The sequence below is a fragment of the Zophobas morio genome, unplaced genomic scaffold, assembly GCF_036711695.1.
Source record: "Zophobas morio isolate AGI-343-1 ecotype UQ-CSIRO unplaced genomic scaffold, CSIRO_AGI_Zmor_V1 ptg000006l, whole genome shotgun sequence".
NCBI lineage: Eukaryota > Metazoa > Arthropoda > Insecta > Coleoptera > Tenebrionidae > Zophobas > Zophobas morio.
Window position 1 is genome coordinate 1604230 of NW_026972111.1, and position 19069 is coordinate 1623298.

The following is a 19069-nucleotide window of genomic DNA, read 5'->3' on the forward strand; positions in this document are numbered from 1 at the left end:
TGTTCGTACATGATCTTCAGAAGTGACTCCTGCACAGCTGAAATGCAGTGATCGACGGCATGGTTGCAAACAGTTTGCTCAGGTACTTATTTTTTCGGAGAGGGGTCCCACAAAAACTTATCAGTTAATAAATAAAAGGAAAATTTGAGACAACTCACAAGGAAATGCATTTTCGCTCAAGGTGGAAATATCCGTATTCTGAGCTTCAGTCTAATATTAAATTATGTCCGGTTTGAGCGCCGGCTCTTGTTAAACATTCCACAAGTTCTTTGTGACCTTTTTCGGAGGCTACGTCAAGTGGTGTTTTTCCGTCATTATCAGCACGATTGATTTCGGCGCCGACTGTCACCAAGTACTCGACAACTTTTTCTTGGCCGTTGAAGGAAGCTATGTGAAGTGGTGTGCAACCCTCATTGTCCACACGATTGATTTCGGCGCCCAGTGTCACCAAGTATTGTGCAATTTTTTTATGACCGTTTTGTGAAGCTATGTGAAGTGGTGTCCAACCATCATTATCAGCGCGATTAATTTCGGCGCCGACTGTCGCCAAATATTCCACAACTCTTTCGTGGCCTTGTGTGGAAGCTATGTAAATTGGTGTTCGACCGTCATTAATAGGGTGATTCCTATCGGCGCCGTCTGTCACCAGATAGTCCACAACTTTTTCGTGGCCGTTGAAGGAAGCTACGTGAAGTGGTGCCCACCCGTCATTATTAGCGCGATTGATATCGGCGCCGACTGTCGTCAAGTATTCGACAACTTTTTGGTGGCCGTTGAAACAAGCTGTGTGAAGTGGTGTCCAACCGTCATTCTGAGCGCGATTAATTTCCGCGCCTACTGTCGCCAAGTACTCGACAACCTTTTGGAGACCGTTTTGTGAAGCTATGTGAAGTGGAGTCCAACTGTCATTATCAGCAAGATTGATTTCGGCGCCGACTGTCGTCAAGTACTCGACAACTTTTAGGTGACCGTTTTGTGAAGCTATGCGAAGTGGTGTCCAACCGTCATTATCAGCTCGATTGATTTGGGCACCGACAGTCACCAAGTATTCGACAATTTTTATGTGACGGTTTTGTGAAGCTATGTGAAATGGTGTCCAAGCGTCATTGTCAGTGCGATTGATTTCAGCGCCGATTGTAGCCAAGTATTCGACAACTTTTTGGTGACCGTTTGCGGAAGCTATATAAAGTGCTGTTCGACCGTCATTAATAGCGCAATTGATTTCGGCGCCGGCTGTCGCCAAATATTCGACAACTTTGTCGTGGCCGTGTGAGGAAGCTATGTAAAGTGGTGTTTGACCCTCATTATCAGGACGATTGATTCCGGTGCCGACTGCCACCAAGTATTCGACAACTTTTTCGTGACCGTTTCGTGAAGCAATGTGAAGTGGTGTTCGACCATCATTATCAGCACGATTGATTTCGGCGCCAACTGTGGCCAAGTATTCGACCACTTTCTCGTGGCCGTTTGCGGAAGCTATATGAAGTGGTGTTTGAGCGTCATTATCAGCACAATTGATTTCAGCGCCGACTGTCACCAAGTATTCGACAACTGTCTCTTGACCGTTTTGTGAAGCTATGTGAAATGGTGTCCAACCGTCATTATCAGCGCGATTGATTTCTGTGCCAACTGTTACCAAGTATTTGACAACTTTTTGATGACCGTTTGCGGAAGCTACGTAAAGCGCTGTTCGCCCGTCATTCGTAGCACGATTGACTTCGGCGCCGACTATTGCCAGGTATTCCACAACTTTCTCGTGACCGTTTTGTGATGCTATGGAAAGTGGTGTCGCACCGTCATTCTTAGCGCGATTTATTTCGGCGCCGACTCTCGTCAAGCATTCGACAACTTTTTCGTGACCATTTTGTGAAGCTATGTGAAGTGATGTCCAACCATCATTGTCAGCGCGATTAATTTCGGCGCCGACTCTCGTCAAGTCTTCGACAACTTTTTCGTGGCCGTTTGCAGTAGCTATGTGAAGTGGTGTTCGACCGTCATTATCAGCGCGATTGATTTCGGCGTCGAGTGTTGCCAAGTATTCGACAACCTTTTTGTGGCCGTTAAAGGAAGCCATGTGTAGTGGTGTTAAACCTTCCTTACTAGGCCGATTTATCTTGGCGCCGACAGTCGCCAAGTATTCGACAACCTTTTCGTTGCCGTTAAAGGAAGCCATGTGTAGTGGTGTTAAACCGTCATTACTAGGCCGATTTATCTTGGCGCCGACAATCGCCAAGTATTCAACAACCTTTAGGTTGCCCTTAAGGGCAGCCAAGTGAAGTGGTGTACAACCATCAATATTAGGGCGACTGATCTTGGCGCCGACAGTTGCCAAGTATTCGACAATATTTACGTTGCCGTTTAGGGAAGCCATGTGCAGTGGTGTCCAACCGTCATCATTGGGGCAATCGATATCGGCGCCGACTGTCGCCAAGTATTCGACAACTTTTTCGTGACCATTTCGAGAAGCGACGTAAAGTGGTGTCTCACCGAATGTATTAACACAATTGATGTCGACACCAGATCTTACAAAATAGTCAACGATTTTTAAATTGCCGTTTTGAGACGCCAGCCATAGAGGTGTTTCAGCATTTTCAGCAGTAACAATACCCACTTCGCTCAAAAAATGATTCAACTCTTCAACTGTAAGGTGTTTACACACGTTGTCGTAACCCAGTAAAGCAGAATAATATATAACATTAATTATGTCATCACGAGATTGTCTCAATTGATCTTTTTTTGTTTGAAGTAATTGTATTTGTGCTCCTAGGCTCTCACTTTTTCGGGCATAAGACAAAGGAGTCTCATCTAACAACTTATCACGTTCGCCACCATCATTCATAATTTGCAAATACGTTAACGTGTCAAAGTATATTTCGTTCTCCGCTTTTTTATTGAAATTGCTATTTTCGTGCACAATACACTTGTTCTGTACATGCGTTATTGTTACACGCGGATGTCTTTGCCCCCATGACGAAATCAAGTGTAAAACACTTCTGCCACCTTTATCTTTGCAATTCAAAATTTCGTCGTCGTACGTTTTAAGTAATTCGTAACGTTTATACAATACAGCAATGTGAGCTTTTGAGTTTTTAGCCAACAACATGTCAAAAAAGAATCGAACGTTATTATACCTTGCGTCAAACAACAAGTCCGCAATTGTCTCTTTAAAATTATTAATATTTTTTGAAAAGTACCTAGCAACTAGATATTCAGCGAGGGAACTGTGTACAAAACGTGGGACATTATTTTGAAAATCATTTACAAGTCCCAGAGAGGCATAATTTCGTAAAAGTTTTTGTACGGATTTTTCGTAATTAATATTCAATCGCTGCATAATTTCTTCCTCAAATATTACCCTAAAAGAGACATTTTCGTAATATTCTGAAGCCTTTCGCTTTTTTTCACTGACTATAACTTCCATTCGGGCATTTCCTAAATCATATCCAATTTTGTCTTTGTAAAAGTTATTAAATTTTTCCTGAATAAAATATTCGTAAAGGTCAGTCAAGACGAATGTGTTGTCCATAAGTTTCAAATATTTTTCGTTATTTTCACGGAACAGTTCGGTAAGCATGAAAATTTGAAGAGGGATACCTAGTATATCTATGTGTTCTACAATCGCAAAAGATGATTTGATTTTTTCCAGCGTTACGTCAATACTGTGAGATTCTAGACGTTTTCTGATATATTGTTCTTGTTCTTGTTCGTTAAATTGATTTATACTAAGTGACAACAAATTGAATTTATTTTCTAGAGTTGATTTTAAATGTCGTCTGCTTGTAACCCACTGACGGAACCCTTTTGTTGAAAGATGGAGGATTATATTTAAAGCGGCATCTAAATTATCACTTAAGATTTCATCGAGTGCGTCCCACACGTAAATTACATTTTTTTTTTTTATACACATTTCGAAAAACATTAGATCTAGTTTTTGGAGCCACTCATATTTTTTATTTGTAATGAATTTTACAAATAAATCTGAACAATTATCCGTTTTAGAGAAGTCGAGATTGCGAAAAAATAAATTAACATCCTTGGGACTAATTAAAACTGTCCAGTATTCGCGAGAACATGTATTTTTTAAGCTTTTCACTAATTCACTTTTACCCATTCCCGGATCTCCAATTATAAGACTGATGTTATAGTCTAACCGAGAAGACCACAAGGCATTTTCCTCGGTAGGATATTCGTCGGGCAATTTGTAAGCTTCTACATCACTAATATCACCTCTGCTGCATAGCCATTCTAAATTTCCGTCACTCAAAATTTTAAAATAATGAAACTGTTTTGTTTTTTTATGCTCGTTATAAATTTGTTGAAGTTCAAAATCATTATAATGTCTAGTACCAACGTAAACTTTGTTGGTAAAACTTGATTTATCAAAGCTAAATTTATTGTTGTCGTTGAGATTAGAATTTAACTCAATTTTTTTCCTGTTACCTACGTAATTTCTGTTAGCAAAATCCGGTTCATTAACGTTAAACTCATTATTTGTTAAATTTTCGCCATTCTGATTTCTTTTCAATAAGAAGTTATTAATGTCAATTAATTCACAGTTATAGAGTTTGCTTTTAACTTTGTCTAAATTATTCGCACAATTTAAAATAATAATTGTGTTTTCGTGAACTTTTACTAAATATGTATTATCAACAACATTTCGCGAAATGTACCGTTCTATGTATGGTTGAGGTAGTGTTTCCTTTACTCCTCCTATACGGTATGGACCGTTCAGCATTTCAGACAGATTATCAGTTGTAACATTTTGGAAAAAATCTTCGCAATTGCCAAACGATGTTACAAGATCAAGTTCGCCCTTTCCCTGAATCGAAATGGTAAAATTTTGCATTATATTTTTACGAATTTCGGGCTTCAAACTCAAGTCTGACAGATTTTGGAAGACGGAATACTTTTTCACCCATTCTGCATCTTTAGTTCCGCCAACCAAAACGAATTTTTTGTGGGGACACAGCTGTATTATATTTTTCATCTTTTCCCATTCACGTAATATTAATGGACATTCGTCCATTACCCACAGCAATTGGGTCAATACCTTAGGATCTATGTTGCCGATATCGGTGTTATCAATATGTCCGAGAGTAGGTAGATATCTCCTTCTAACTTTATTTAATTCCTTAAAGTCAACAGTTTTTTCTTTTCCGACATCACCCCACAGTTGTTTAACCGTTTCGACTGATTCCTCTTCAATCACTGTGACATCAAAGAAGGAAATCGCTTCCCGAAAAATTTTCATTTTGTCATTAACTGGACCGAAAGATAGAGACTCAGTATGAGAGGACAGAAGGTGTAGCGCAAAAACCAACTGAGTCCACTTTTTATCTATCTTTTCTTTTTTCCCATCTTGGACGTTCCATTCAGAAACTGTTCTGAGGAATTTACCGAATTGTTCGTCATCTGAACAATATGTTATCTTGAATTTATTAGCTGTTATTTTTTTCAGAGTATCACAATTTTCTTGGTCGGTATACAGAAAAAACTTGCGAAAAAAATCCTGATATTCTTGAATTCTAGGAATATTCTCTACTGTCGATTGATCATCTACTATTTCAAACTGATAGACGTGACTAATATTTTCTGAAATGTCTGAGTTGACTTCTCTTTTAATAAGCTTGACGTAAAATTCTTGGCCGTCAAGGTGGAATGTTGCGTTGTCGGGAGGATTAAACGGCCTATTTGTGAACAAAATTAACTCATCTATATTTTTCTTAATTTCTTTGTAACTTTTAAAGTATTTGCTAATACTGAAGTCTCCTTTTACGGTTCGCAAATTTTCTAGAGTGAGTACTTTCCTCTCGGTGTGTTTTAACTGCACCGCTTTAACTTGAGTATCGTTTTCTTTATCCGATGCAAGGTTAATGACCAGATCATCAAACGCCCCAAAATCATCATCGTTTGATGAAATCTGGAACGTTTTTACTCTGGGGTTGTTTAATAGTCTTAGTACAACATTGGCGAGAACCACATCTTCATAATCTCTGCCTTTATCAGTTGTCCCTGGCCTTTTTTTAAAAGTCTGGAAAGGAATAGACGAACAACCGCTTTGAAAAGGAATTATTCAATAATTGTTGTGTTTGTAATGAGCAAAAAAATTATGAACCGTAATAGTATTTTTTTTCAAATCAGGTAATGTACTTGTTAATACTGCTTATAGAAAAACTGATCGAAGGTTATTTCGACGAAACTTCCCTCACCATTAAAGTACAACCAAGCATATCCAGCTTTTTCAAAAAATTATAAGCTTTAATTTTGCGAAAGAAAAAGACTTACCGACTCCATTTCTCTCAGGCGGTCACAACATACAAAGTGACGTGTTTCTGTACAAATAAGTAATGATTTATTTGAAAACTTTCATAATTCTCACACGGAATCCTACTTGTCACACAATTTCTTCAACGTAACAATAAGGGGCGATAATTTCAAATTAATGTTACACTACAACAAAATAGATTTTCTTACGTCAGATTTACAGACTGTATGACCACAGACTTACCTACTTCACGGTTTCCAATCTCTGTGGTGTTAAACTAAATTTTTATACGTTAAATATAACACTTTACCTACGAATGTTCTACACGACAATGTTTTCTTTGAATCAGACGAGAATTGGACAAAGTTATTTTGTTGCTACGTTTTAAGGATATTTTTTACGGATGCTCGGTTATCCGTATGATAAGATTGTCGTATGGGAAAACCTGTGAGAATTTAAAATGTCACTGAATCACCACTCGGGCGTTTCCATTTCATTTCATATTTCAAAAAACGGTCGAAAATTGTTCCGACAGAACTTCCCTCGCTCCTGAAGTACAATGAAACATATCCAGCATTTTTGAGTTGAGTTTCTTCCGTACACAATTTTGTGATGACATCATCAATAACACAAATTGACAAATTCATTAATTTTTTTGAACTACCTCTTTAAAGCAACTCTATAAAATATGAATGCAGTGATGAATCACAAGCAAAAATTTATTAAGAAAGAAGGCTAAATTAGTGAAGCAAAAGGTGTCGAGTTTCGTGGTCAAGTTCCAAAGACGTTGTGTCTGAGATGCCAAACGTGACAGTAAACGTACATCAAGGCGTTAAAATTGTATTTGTAAATCAAAATAGAGAGATAATTTTTGGTCTATATGACACCGATATTTCAACTTTTGATAGAAGAGAACCCGACGAAGTGGTTATAGTGATCTCCATCTAAGAAGGAATAAACAGTGTAACGATTTGTAACCGTTATAGAAAAAGAAAACTTCATCATCGTATTAGAAAGATTTTTAGGAAATAGGTGAGAAATTACATACATATGTATAGTTATGTTTTTTTTTAATTAGAAATCATCAAGACTATTTCGGTCAAATTTGAATTAACTGCGACTAACACTTCGGTAGACAAATAAATATCTACGGCAGTAGAAACGGTTTTACTGGTAAATTGTTTTGCTCTTCCTTGATATTAACACTTTGAATATGATAATAAAATTACCTTTACCACCCTTACAAGATAAATAACAGTCATTTAATCGCCACGGAAATAAACGAATAGTGCTCATACACGACACTGTTTCCCAATTGAGGACAGACGATAAAATCACTCGCAAAAACAGCAGACACCAGCAGCAAGGGAAAAACACAGGAATTACAAAAACTCACCAACCCCTCACAAAAAGCACAAGAGCACAAGAAAAGCAGATTTATAGTTCCAACAGTTTTCGAATTAAAATCTATCGAAAACTCCACCAAAATAGCACTAAACACGAGCACCTAATGGGACGCCATTTTTCAATTCTCATCCTCCATACTTCAATACAATTTAGAAGAATTTTCTGTTTTTATTCAAAATAAAAAAACAGTGAGAATTCAGATTTATAAAGATAATGAGTACTGAAATTGTTGACGCTTTTGGAGATTTCTTCAGTAGTGTCTTTATTGCTTCTAAACCAATGCAGTCTTCCTAGTTTTTTTCTAATTCTAGTGCTAATATTTCTATTTCACCGCGTAAAATTAATATTGAAGATGTTCTATTTATTATCCAACATGCAAACAATTTAGTAGGATAGATGCACTATAATTATAACATGTCTACTAGAAGTAACTATTACAAGAAAAGTAGTAGGTGGTTTAGAATTAAAAAGTTGTATACGTGATGAGTTCAAAAAAACTATCTGAGGATGGAGAAATAAAGAAATTGATGATATTCATAACTTTATATCTTACTGGTTTCTTATCGGTTTATAATAATAAGCGATACTGCGACAAACATGTGCGTGTGGTGAGTGCTCCGTGATTAAGATTGGTGTTAGTGAATATTTGAACAATTAGTTTTCAATTTTGGTACCGTTCTACTAGTTAAGATAGGTAGAATTTATTTTACTCAGTTGAGAGACAACGGCGGTTACAAAACATGGAGCTGTGGATTTTGTAGTGCTTCATCAACAATAATAAATACCTAGTCATCTTTATTATTAAATCAGAAAAATCGTGCTGAGCTATCAACTTGATTTTAATGTGATAAAGTTCCCACCAACGTAGCTGCATTGTTTCAGGAATTTACAAGAGTTGTTTCTGGCCATTTTGAGCATTTAAATAAACAAATAGCTTTTCTTCAACAAAATCGTTAGACTATAACTTTAAAAAGGTGAAGTTTCATCAATTATACCAAGAACTTGTTTGTGTAAACTGGTCTTTTCTTGATGACACGGCTGAAGTGGATATTGTTGTAGAAAATTTTTACAGCAAAATTTATAATATACTTGATAAGCATGTTCCAAGAAAATTAAATTCGTTAGGTTCGTTTTCACCTTAGTTTAATGGAAATATTATTCAATTAATGAAAAGGCCTGGAATAAATATAAAAAACATGGAAGACAAAATTTTTACAATGAATTCAAAAATCCAATTAAAACGTGACAAGACTATATTTGTAAACTAAATATGGATATTAGTTGTAATCCAAAATGTTTCTGGTCTTAATAAGAAGGACATTTCAGATTCCCAAGAAATTGTCCAAACTTTTGCTAAGCACTTCTCCTCTTCATTTTCAGCTTCAACAAAAGCCTCCTCTAGTAGTCAGGTTTCTTATGAGAGTTCTTTATTAGTAAAAGCTATACCCGAAGATGAGATTTTTAAGGTCTAAGCTTAAACCTGGTTTAACAACGGGTCCTGATCTTATACCATCATTCTTAGTTTCTGATTGTAAAAACATTTGGTTACAACCGTTAATATTAATTTTTAACAAAATTATTAGTTCCAGTCGGTTTCCCACTCAATGGAAGATTGCCGGTGTTTAAAAACGGACATAGATCTGATATTGCTAACTACAGGCCGATAGCTCTTATTTCAAATTTTTCAAAGGTATTTGAGATAGTGTTACACAACAGAATTTACAACCATATTTCAACAAGGATAACAATTGGCAACATGGTTTTATAGCTAAGAGGTCGACGGTGACCAATTTACTTACGCTTACACAATTCTAATGTGAGAGTTTTGACCAGAAAAATCAGGTGGACGTAGTCTATATGGATCTTTCTATGGCCTTCGATCGGGTAGACCATTTAAAACTTGTTGATAAGCTGGATAATTTTGGAATTTCTAATAACTTGCTTATTCTTTTTTTCTTATCTTACAGACAGCTCTCAGTATGTACAATACAGGGGATTTAAATCAACATTATTTAAACAATTATCAGGAGTTCCACAGGGCTAAGTCCTTGGTCCGTTGTTGTTTGTAGTATATATAAACGATATCTCAGAATTATTAAATGAATACCAATGTCATAATTAATTATATAATAATAATAATTTATTACCAACAGGTTATAGAGCACCCAATTACAGGGAATAATAAAAAATCGATACATTAATAAAAAATTCAATAAGGTAATAAAAAAGAAACCAATACCATTCTCGATGATCAAACGAATTAATTAATCCCATATTTAGTTAACATCCAACTTTTTAAACTGCCAAAGGAGTCAATGCTTATATCACAACAGTTTGTCACTACGTTGAACAGATCACACATCAAAAGTATTGGAGATTTGCGCAAGATGTTAGTTCTACTTCCTGAACAATAAAACAAAAAATGTTGTCGAGAGCAAAGTTTTGGGATATTAAAATTTTTTAAATTAAGTAGCATGGGGCAATCAACTTTATTGTTCAGCAAATTGAACAAGATTTTCATAACGGAAATAATTCTTATTGTCTTCAGTGAGATAAAATTAAACCTATTTAATAATTCGAGGTGGTCATATCTTCTTGGTGGGCACACCCCATCTAAGACGCAACACAGAAACTTCAAAAATTTTCGTTGGACCGATTCTAAGTTAGAGATGTGTACATCGTATGTAGGGAACCATATAATGGCACCATATTCAAGACGCGATCTTATTAAATAATTGTAAAAGCGAATTTGAAAACCCAAAACGTCTAAGTTTATCTAACAATATAAAATCTATTCTATCGAAAGCTTTCCTGAAATCCGTATAAATTGTGTCAACTTGGCTTTTTCTGTCTATTGACTCTGAAGTATATTGAATGAAGCATGCCAAATTAGTTATCGTAGACTTTTTTGGAACAAAGCCGTAAATTTGTTAGAACGCTAAAATGCCAAAGTGTGAATATTGGTAATTTTTGATTTATTTTGTTACCTTGGTTATTTCGCATCTTTGTGTTGAATTTCGTAATAGGGCCTATGTTCCTAGAACCGTAGACTATATAAATAAACTGAATTATGCTTTTCCAACCAGTAAATTTTGGTTTGGGGACTTTTCAGTTTACTCCTGTTTACTTTTCAATTTTTGAATTTTACAATTTCTCAATTTTTCAGTTTCTGGGTTTTCAGTTTTTCCCTTCAATTTTACGATTTTTAAATATTTCGATTTTTCAATTTTTGACTTTTATAAACTCTTTATTTGTCGATTTTTCACTTAATTGATTTTTCAGGTTTTTTGGTTTTTTAATTTTTCTATTTTTTCAACTTTAGTTTTTTGATTTAATAATAATAGTTTATTAACGGAAAAGAAACTCCTATTACATAAAACAAGAAAGCAATTCATTAAGTAACTTATAACTAAAAATTTAGGATGTACATGAAATAAAACTAAAACTAAAACTAAATATAACATTCTTTGATGCAGATATTAGCACACCACAAAACCTAATGTCGCTATAATAATGATAATCTATATTCACGGGCAAGTAAGTATCCCATTTACAATAATAATGATACAGATTACATTTACAGTAACTTTAAGAACACAGTAAATGATGGACACGATTTTTAAAAACAGCATAAGATTGACAATTAAAAAAATCCAATGAATCAGAGAACTCATTGCAAGTACGGAGTGCTGTGTTCAATGGAGAATTTAAAGTATAGTTTCTCCTACAGCTTTCTATACTAAACAATGGACTTCTCCTCACAGCAAACTGCGGAACATAAAAAAATAGGGAATGCAGAATTTCGTTACAGTCCAAAAGATTGTTCATGACTCTAAAAACAAAGCAAAGTTGAAAGTATTTTCGTCTAGTACATAATGTTGTCATTCCAAGATAGCTCAAACTTAAATTGTAATTGAAGTCTATTTGTAAATTGTTAGGCAATTTATGCTTAACACAATTAAGAAATTTTCGTTGTATCGCCTCTAATCTGTCGATATGGATTTTATATTGAGGTGACCAAAGTATACATCCATACTCCGTTACCGATCTAACTAGTGTAACATACAAAGTTTTTATTGTTTGTAAATTTTTGAATTCGCTACCGTATCTTGTTACACACCCTAAGATTTTATTAGCTCTACATACAATTTTTTCGTAATGTGGTATAAATGTCAACTTCGAGTCCAAAGTGATACCTAAGTCTCTAACTTCAGAAACAAAGTTAAGTATTTGGCCATTTAAAATGTATTTAACCTTGCATGATACAATTTTCCTAAAAAAAAAAAAAAAAAAAAAATTTATTTTTTTTTCCTACCTGTGGGTTGAGCTACCTATCAGGCGCGTCCCCAGGGTTGCGGATAGGGGGAGACCGGCATTGTCTGGGGAAGGGAGGTCTGGGGAGGGCGGATATGCCCCCCGGAACTAAACACTCCTGGGGGTGGTGGAAGTCCGACCTGGATTTTTCCCTTCTCCAGATATGTAGGTTAGGGCTGAGGCTCGTCTTGCCTGGACATGCCTTGGTGGTTGTGGGTTTAGACGACCGCGAAGGCGGTTCAGTAGAGGAGGGCTGGAAATAAACGTGCCCCCCCGGGATTAAACCCCTGGTGTGGGGTCGTCAAAACAGCCCCGCGGACAAGCTCCCACGTGTTTGTGCCGTGCGTGGAGACCCGTAAGGTGGGATGAAGGAATCCTGGAGGTTGAGCCCCCCTTGGTGCAGTGTGTCACCAAGGCTGGGCAACACGCCTCTTTGGCCTGAATTTCCACCAAAACGGGAGGTCGAGACTAACCCATCTCAGATCAATCGGCTGTGTCGTCGGGTCAGACCGCCGACAGGGTGAGTCCTTGGGGGAAGTGTAGTCTGAGCACGAGTAACCTCACTAGTTGAGGCTGCGTACTGCAGGATGAGCTTCCCTGGGGGCTATATCCTTCTGCTAGCCCTGACGTCGAAGTTCGACGTCCCCTTGTTGGACTCCGTGGTGGGTGGGGACGCAGGAGGACGAAATCAAAATCCAGATCATGGAAAATAATAAAAATAAAAAAACCACTGAGGAAGTGCCTTCGGGTGCACCTCAAACAGAAAACCCGGCCAATGTGGGGTCGCAGCCTCCTAGGAGGAAGCGAATCTGCGGGGCTGAGGTAAAAAGGCGGAGGAAGGCTCGTTTGCAGGCGGAGGCGGCGAATACCGACCCGCCGAAACCGAGTCCATCCTCCTCCGGGATAAACCCCAAGGGTAAAGGGCAGGCTACGATAGCCAACCCTAAACAACTCGCGGGGAAAAAGACCTCAGGGTCAAAGAAGAGAGTGAGGTCTTCAACCTCCACACCTCCGGCAGCTGAAAAGCAAAAGAGGATGAGGAGGCAGGAGACTACCTCTAGAGAACAGAGCTACAGGGAGGCGGCTGCAAGTCATCTCCGTGTAGCTGTGATTGATGTGCAGCATCCACTTGGTAAGCTGACTGCTGACCAGGTGGAGATAGTACAAAAGGGCCTGATGGGAGCGCTGGACAGGCAACTTGACCAGTGCTTGGCATCGGGTAGACAAGCAGCCACTTTCAGGGGCATGAAGTACACAGGGGAAATCCTAAGGATAACCTGTGAAGACGAGTTGTCCCTGAAATGGCTACAACAAACAGTGCGCTCCCTAACACCCTTGTGGGAGGGCGCACAACTTAACGTGGTCCCCTTGGCTGAGCTACCAAGGCTGGTGAGGGCGACCCTGTGGATACCCGGACCACCGGTGGACGCAGGAGTCGTACTTCGCCGCCTGGAGGGTCAGAACCAATGGGCCCACGTCAAAAAATGGCTTCTTTTCCATCGCGAGGCCAAACCCGAGGCTGCCTCTCCAGGCAACCTCTTTGTGTTTGGTCTTGGGATGGAAGAGGCCAAGATAATCAGGGAGAGAGAGGGCAGAATCAATTATATGCTGTCCTCTTTCAACCTGAAACTCAAGGAGAACGAGGCGTCGGCTCAGGAAGGGCGGACCCCTATGGAAGAGGTAGAAACCCCAGGGGGTGAAGCCTCTACCAGTGGGGGCGGGCCCGCCTGAGACATGTGCGTCGTGTCTCCTAGGACAATTATGGGATTTTTGGTTGCAGAGATGGCGCTGCAGCAGATAAATTTCATTCAGATTAACCTGCAGCATTGTCGCATGGCGACGACTGTTTTGTGTCGTCGTCTAGACAAGATGCAGAACATTATAGCAATAATCCAAGAACCATGGATAGTAAAATCCAGGATCGCAGGGTTGAGCAATTTAAATGGCACTGTTGTTTCAGGTACCACAATAGAATCTCCAAGGACATGCGTCTACATTCCGAGGAAAATTAAAGCCGTCCTCCTACCTCAGGTCAGCTCCAGGGATGTGACTGCGGTAAATGTTAAGTGTAACATAGGAAGAGGCGAAGAGCAACTGGTAATAGCATCCGTGTACTTACCACAGGGAGCACAGGAACCATGTCCAACATGGGAAATGGCGAACTTGGTGGAACACTGTGATACCGGAAATATAAACCTCATCATCGGGGCCGATGCGAATGCCCACTGTCTGTTGTGGGGGAGCAAAGACACTAATGATAGAGGAAGAACACTAGCTGAATATCTTTTATCAACAAATCTAGAGATTCTCAACCGAGGCTGCGAACCAACTTTCGTAACATCACGTAGTCAGTCAGTAATAGATATTACACTGGCTACATGGGATATCTCACAATATATAATGGGATGGCACGTCTCTAAAAAGGCGTCAGTGTCAGACCATAGATGGATCATGTATACATCAAAATGTATAGACATGGAGATAAAGACGTACAGGAACCCTAGGCTGACGAACTGGGCTTTATACAACGAAGAACTGGACGACAGACTGGGGACCTCCGTGCAGTCTATACCAACAGAATACAGATCGACAGAAGACATAGAGAAAACCTTGACCATTATCAACGATTCTCTAATGTCAGCGTATGAGAAAAGTTGCCCCCTAAAGAAGGAAGGTCTGGGCAAAGGTACACCATGGTGGAACCGAAGGCTCAGCCTACTTCAATCGGGGCTAAGAAAACTTTTCAATAGAGCAAAAAACACTAAGAAAACTGAAGACTGGGAAGCCTATAAAGAGCACCGGAAAGAGTTTAAGAAAGAATTAAGAAAGAGGAAACGGGAAACGTGGAGATCCTTCTGCAGCGACATAACGTCGACTGCTTCGACCGCAAGGCTGAAGAGAGTTCTCTCGAAGGACCACACACATCAACTAGGTTTCCTAAAGAAAGAAGATGGCACCTTTACAGCCACCTTAGAAGAGTCCGCAGAACTTTTGCTGCAGACCATGTTTCCAGGCAGCACAAGGACTACCTCCCATTCCAAAAGGGATGTAGTCGGTACTCAACCTTCCCCGAAGGACTGGGCGCTGGCTGCAAAGGTAGTCACGGAGGCAAGACTGGAATGGGCAGTGGACAGCTTTTCCCCATACAAATCTCCAGGAGTTGACGGTATTTATCCCGCCCTCCTGCAGAGGGGAATGAGCAGACTACGCCCTATTTTGTTGCCAATGCTTCGGGCGTGTCTGGCTTTCAGCTACATACCGAATGCATGGCGAAAAGTAAAGGTTATCTTTATACCTAAGCCAGGACGACAAGATTACACCTTGGCTAAATCCTACAGACCAATTAGCTTAACATCATTCTTGCTGAAAACGCTAGAAAGACTAAGCGAAAAAGAGATTCGGGAGACTGCTTTGAGCAAGCAACCTCTACATCCGAACCAACATGCCTACATCCAAGGAAGATCCACCGATACGGCCCTACACACAGTTGTAAACCGTATAGAGTGGGCGATGGAGAACAAACTCTTCACCTTAGGAATGTTTTTGGATATTGAAGGAGCGTTTGATAAAACGACCTTCAAAAGCATAGAGCTAGCCCTACGAGAGCACGACGTGGACCCCACCCTAAGTAGGTGGGTGGCCAGTATGCTGAGGAACAGGGAAGTAATGATTAATGTAGGTGGCACTGAGATCGAGGCTGTTGTAGACAGGGGATGTCCTCAGGGAGGAGTTCTCTCTCCTGTACTGTGGGATACTGTCGTTGACAGCCTGATACGACGCCTCAATGATCTTGGCTACCACACAATTGGATACGCGGACGATCTAGTCATTCTGCTAACAGGAAAAAACGCAGATACATTATGTGAGATAATGCAAGCTGCAGTAAAAATAGTCGAGGAATGGTGCAGTAGACATACCCTCTCCGTTAATGGAGAAAAGACGAAACTAATCCTGTTCACCAGGAAAAGGAAAATTGGTACACTACAGATGCCAAAAATATTTAACACAACGCTTCAACTTTCGGACGAAGTCAAATACCTGGGAGTTGTATTGGACTGGCGACTGAATTGGAAGAAGCATGTAGATGATAAAGTAGAAAAGGCACGCTCGGCTCTTTGGCAATGTCGTAGGGTGGTGGGAAGGTCGTGGGGTTTAAATCCCAAGATCGCCCTCTGGATCTACACGGCAATAGTCAGACCGATGCTGTGCTATGGAGCTTTAGTTTGGTGGCCCAGAGCCAGACAAAAAACAACAGCCCTGCAACTTGAACATGTTCAGAGAATGGCGTGTCTCAGTGTTACAGGAGCAATGAGGACCACTCCCACAGCGGCTCTGGAGACTCTTCTTTGCTTAGCACCTCTTAACCTTTACATAGAGGAAGCGGCAATGACGACGTCTCTAAGACTTCACTCTCTGGGAGTATGGAACAAGCAAGGCCGCACAACGAAGCACACTCGGATCTTAACGGAGGCGTTCAACAGAATACCCTTGTTAACCTTCAAACTACCGGGTGGGAAAAATTACACATCGTTTCGGGTGGGGTCCGTTTGGACCCCATGGCCTTTTTTAGCCAAAATTAAAGAATTAATCAAACATTTTTGGCAAATCCAAATTATTTATTAATTTTAAACACAACCAAGTTAAAAAAATTACATAACAATATTAAATAAGCATTTTTCGTTACAGTTTTTTGTTCCGGCATTCTTGACATTCAACAGTACGAGTAGAATGTTCTCGGCAAACAAATCTTTTGCAGGAAATGCAAAAATTTCCAGATTTCTATCCATGCAACTTATATAGACGAAACAGCGTCCGCGGGATTGTAATGATATGGATTTTGATAACGTGCCATTGATAAAACAAAATTTAATTTTTTACAGTGATTACATTGTCACACTGACACCTATACTAACACCTGCAAGTCTGTATCAAAACTGCAACGCCGTCTATAAACTAGTAAAGAATAAAACAATGGTTTTTGTAAGACTAAATTCTCAGAATAAGACCTGCAGGTGCAATAAAATCTCCAACATATAGACAAAAAAATGGCAACATAAAGAACCAGGTGGGGTCCATGCGGACCCCAAGAGACTAATTTTTTTTTTTGTAACAAACTGTTACATCTATACAATTGATATTTTTTGAATGCATAGCAAAAGGCCTTAATCGAAGCTACTAAAAATACCACGATCGTCAAACCAGAAATAACGGGAAAAAATAGGAAAATGTGTCAATGGGGTCCATTTGGACCCCACCCGGTAGTTTGAAGGTTAAGGATGGGTTGTGACCGAATGGGCACAAAATTAATATATGAGAAGACATATAGAATATCAATGAATGATAATTCAGAAGGACGAGCCGACATAGATATCTATGTCGATGGTGCCAAAACAGATAGTGGTTCAGGAGCCGGCATCTACTCCGAACAACTGAACGCACAAATCAGTGTACCTCTCGGCACCCACACGTCTGTCTTACAAACAGAACTGATGGGAATAATGCTGGGAGCTAGAATCATTGCTGAACGTGAAATCGGCAACAAATCAATACGCATACTTACTGACAGCAAGTCTGCACTACTAGCCCTGGACAGCTGTATGGTTCGATCCGGGCTGGTTTGGGAGTGCAGACAAACGCTAAAGTATGTAACGCAGAGGAATAGTGTGGAACTTTGTTGGATCAAAGGACACAGTGGCAACGAAGGAAACGAGAGGGCAGATGAGATGGCGAAGCGAGCCGCGCGCATGCCCTTCTGGGGACCCGAACCGGCAATCACGCCTTCGGTCGCCCTCTCGAACGAACTCGTAAAGCAATATACCCAGAGACGCCATGAGCAGATATGGGTGAAGTTGAGCAGCTGTCGGCATAGTAGAGCTTGTATGGCGACACCAGACCGTAAGCTGGCGAAATTTTATCTCTCACTTTCAAGGAACAAACTGCGTAAACTGGTAGGATTCCTTACGGGACATTACCAGTTTAACAAACGTCTACATACGATAGGGGTGGTAACAGACCCAATCTGTCGTGGATGCAATGAAGAAGAGGAAACAGCTGAGCACATTCTTCGTGAGTGTCCAGCCCTAGCCTCCTACAGGGAATCCATACTAGGGGACATCTGGCCTAGTATGGCAAATATCAGGGAGTTTCCACCCTCTGCATTACTCAAGTACATTCAAGCAGTTGGGTGGCTTGACGAGTAGAGGAGCGGAAAAACACCCTGATATGGACTTGGGGAAGGTACAATGGGCCCAAAGGCGAGGCCTAAGTGCCGGCTGGCTACGGTCAGCCCCCATAAAATTAAGAATCCAGAAGAATCCAGATACAATTTTCCTACTAATTTAGATTTTTATTGCGTGACATTTATCTTCATTTAGTAACATATTGTTGGAAACACACCACTCTTCCAGATGACCAAGATCTAGTTGTAGAGTTGTAACGTCATTTCTAGAATTTATAATTCTAAAAATTTTTAAATCATCAGCGAATAGACGATAAGGACTTTCAAATTTATATCCTATGTCATTAACATATATCAAAAATAATAGGGGCCCCAGAATTGACCCTTGGGGAACTCCCGAGGTTACATTCACCATATGTGACAGACAATTGGCTATCTTAACCTGTTGCGATCTATTGGAAATATACGAGATAAACCATGTAAGTAGGGACCCTGATACACCGTACTCTTCCAATTTATGAATAAAGATGGAATGGTTCACTTTATCAAATGCTTTAGAAAAGTCCATATATATTGAGTGAACCTCGGAACCTCTACCTAACGCTGTTAAAATGAAGTTGACGTACCTGAATAAGTTAGTAACTGTTGAACGTTGTTTATAAAAACCATGCTGTTCAGGAATAATTAAAGAATTAAAGATAGGTGTTAGTTTTGTGATCAAGCAAGATTCAAATATTTTACTTACAGCAGATAAAATAGTTATTGGACGATAATTGTCAACTTTGCTGGTAGCACCTGATTTGAAAATAGGTATGATAAAAGTGTGCTTCCATTTACTAGGAAAAATACCCTGATTTAAAGATTTGCTAAACAGTAACTGTAATGGCCAAGCTATAATTGATTGA

General features: G+C 39.4%; 1 protein-coding gene across 5 annotated transcripts in view; it reads right to left on the bottom strand.

The window, feature by feature from the left end:
* LOC135123295 (uncharacterized) overlaps window positions 1-6598 on the bottom strand; it is a 29437-nt gene extending 22839 nt beyond the window's left edge. For 4 of the 5 annotated variants that reach the window (XM_064047819.1, XM_064047820.1, XM_064047818.1 and 1 more), the window contains exons 1-3: window positions 6509-6598; window positions 6286-6450; window positions 10-6031 (exon numbers count right to left, since the gene is read on the bottom strand). In XM_064047819.1, the coding sequence (XP_063903889.1) occupies window positions 206-6031; window positions 6286-6294 (5835 nt within the window). In that variant the 5' untranslated portion in view covers window positions 6295-6450; window positions 6509-6598 and the 3' untranslated portion in view covers window positions 10-205. The remainder of the gene's footprint in view (window positions 1-9; window positions 6032-6285; window positions 6451-6508) is intronic. The other variant, XR_010279593.1, reaches the window with a different exon arrangement.
* Window positions 6599-19069: the final 12471 nt, after the last annotated feature.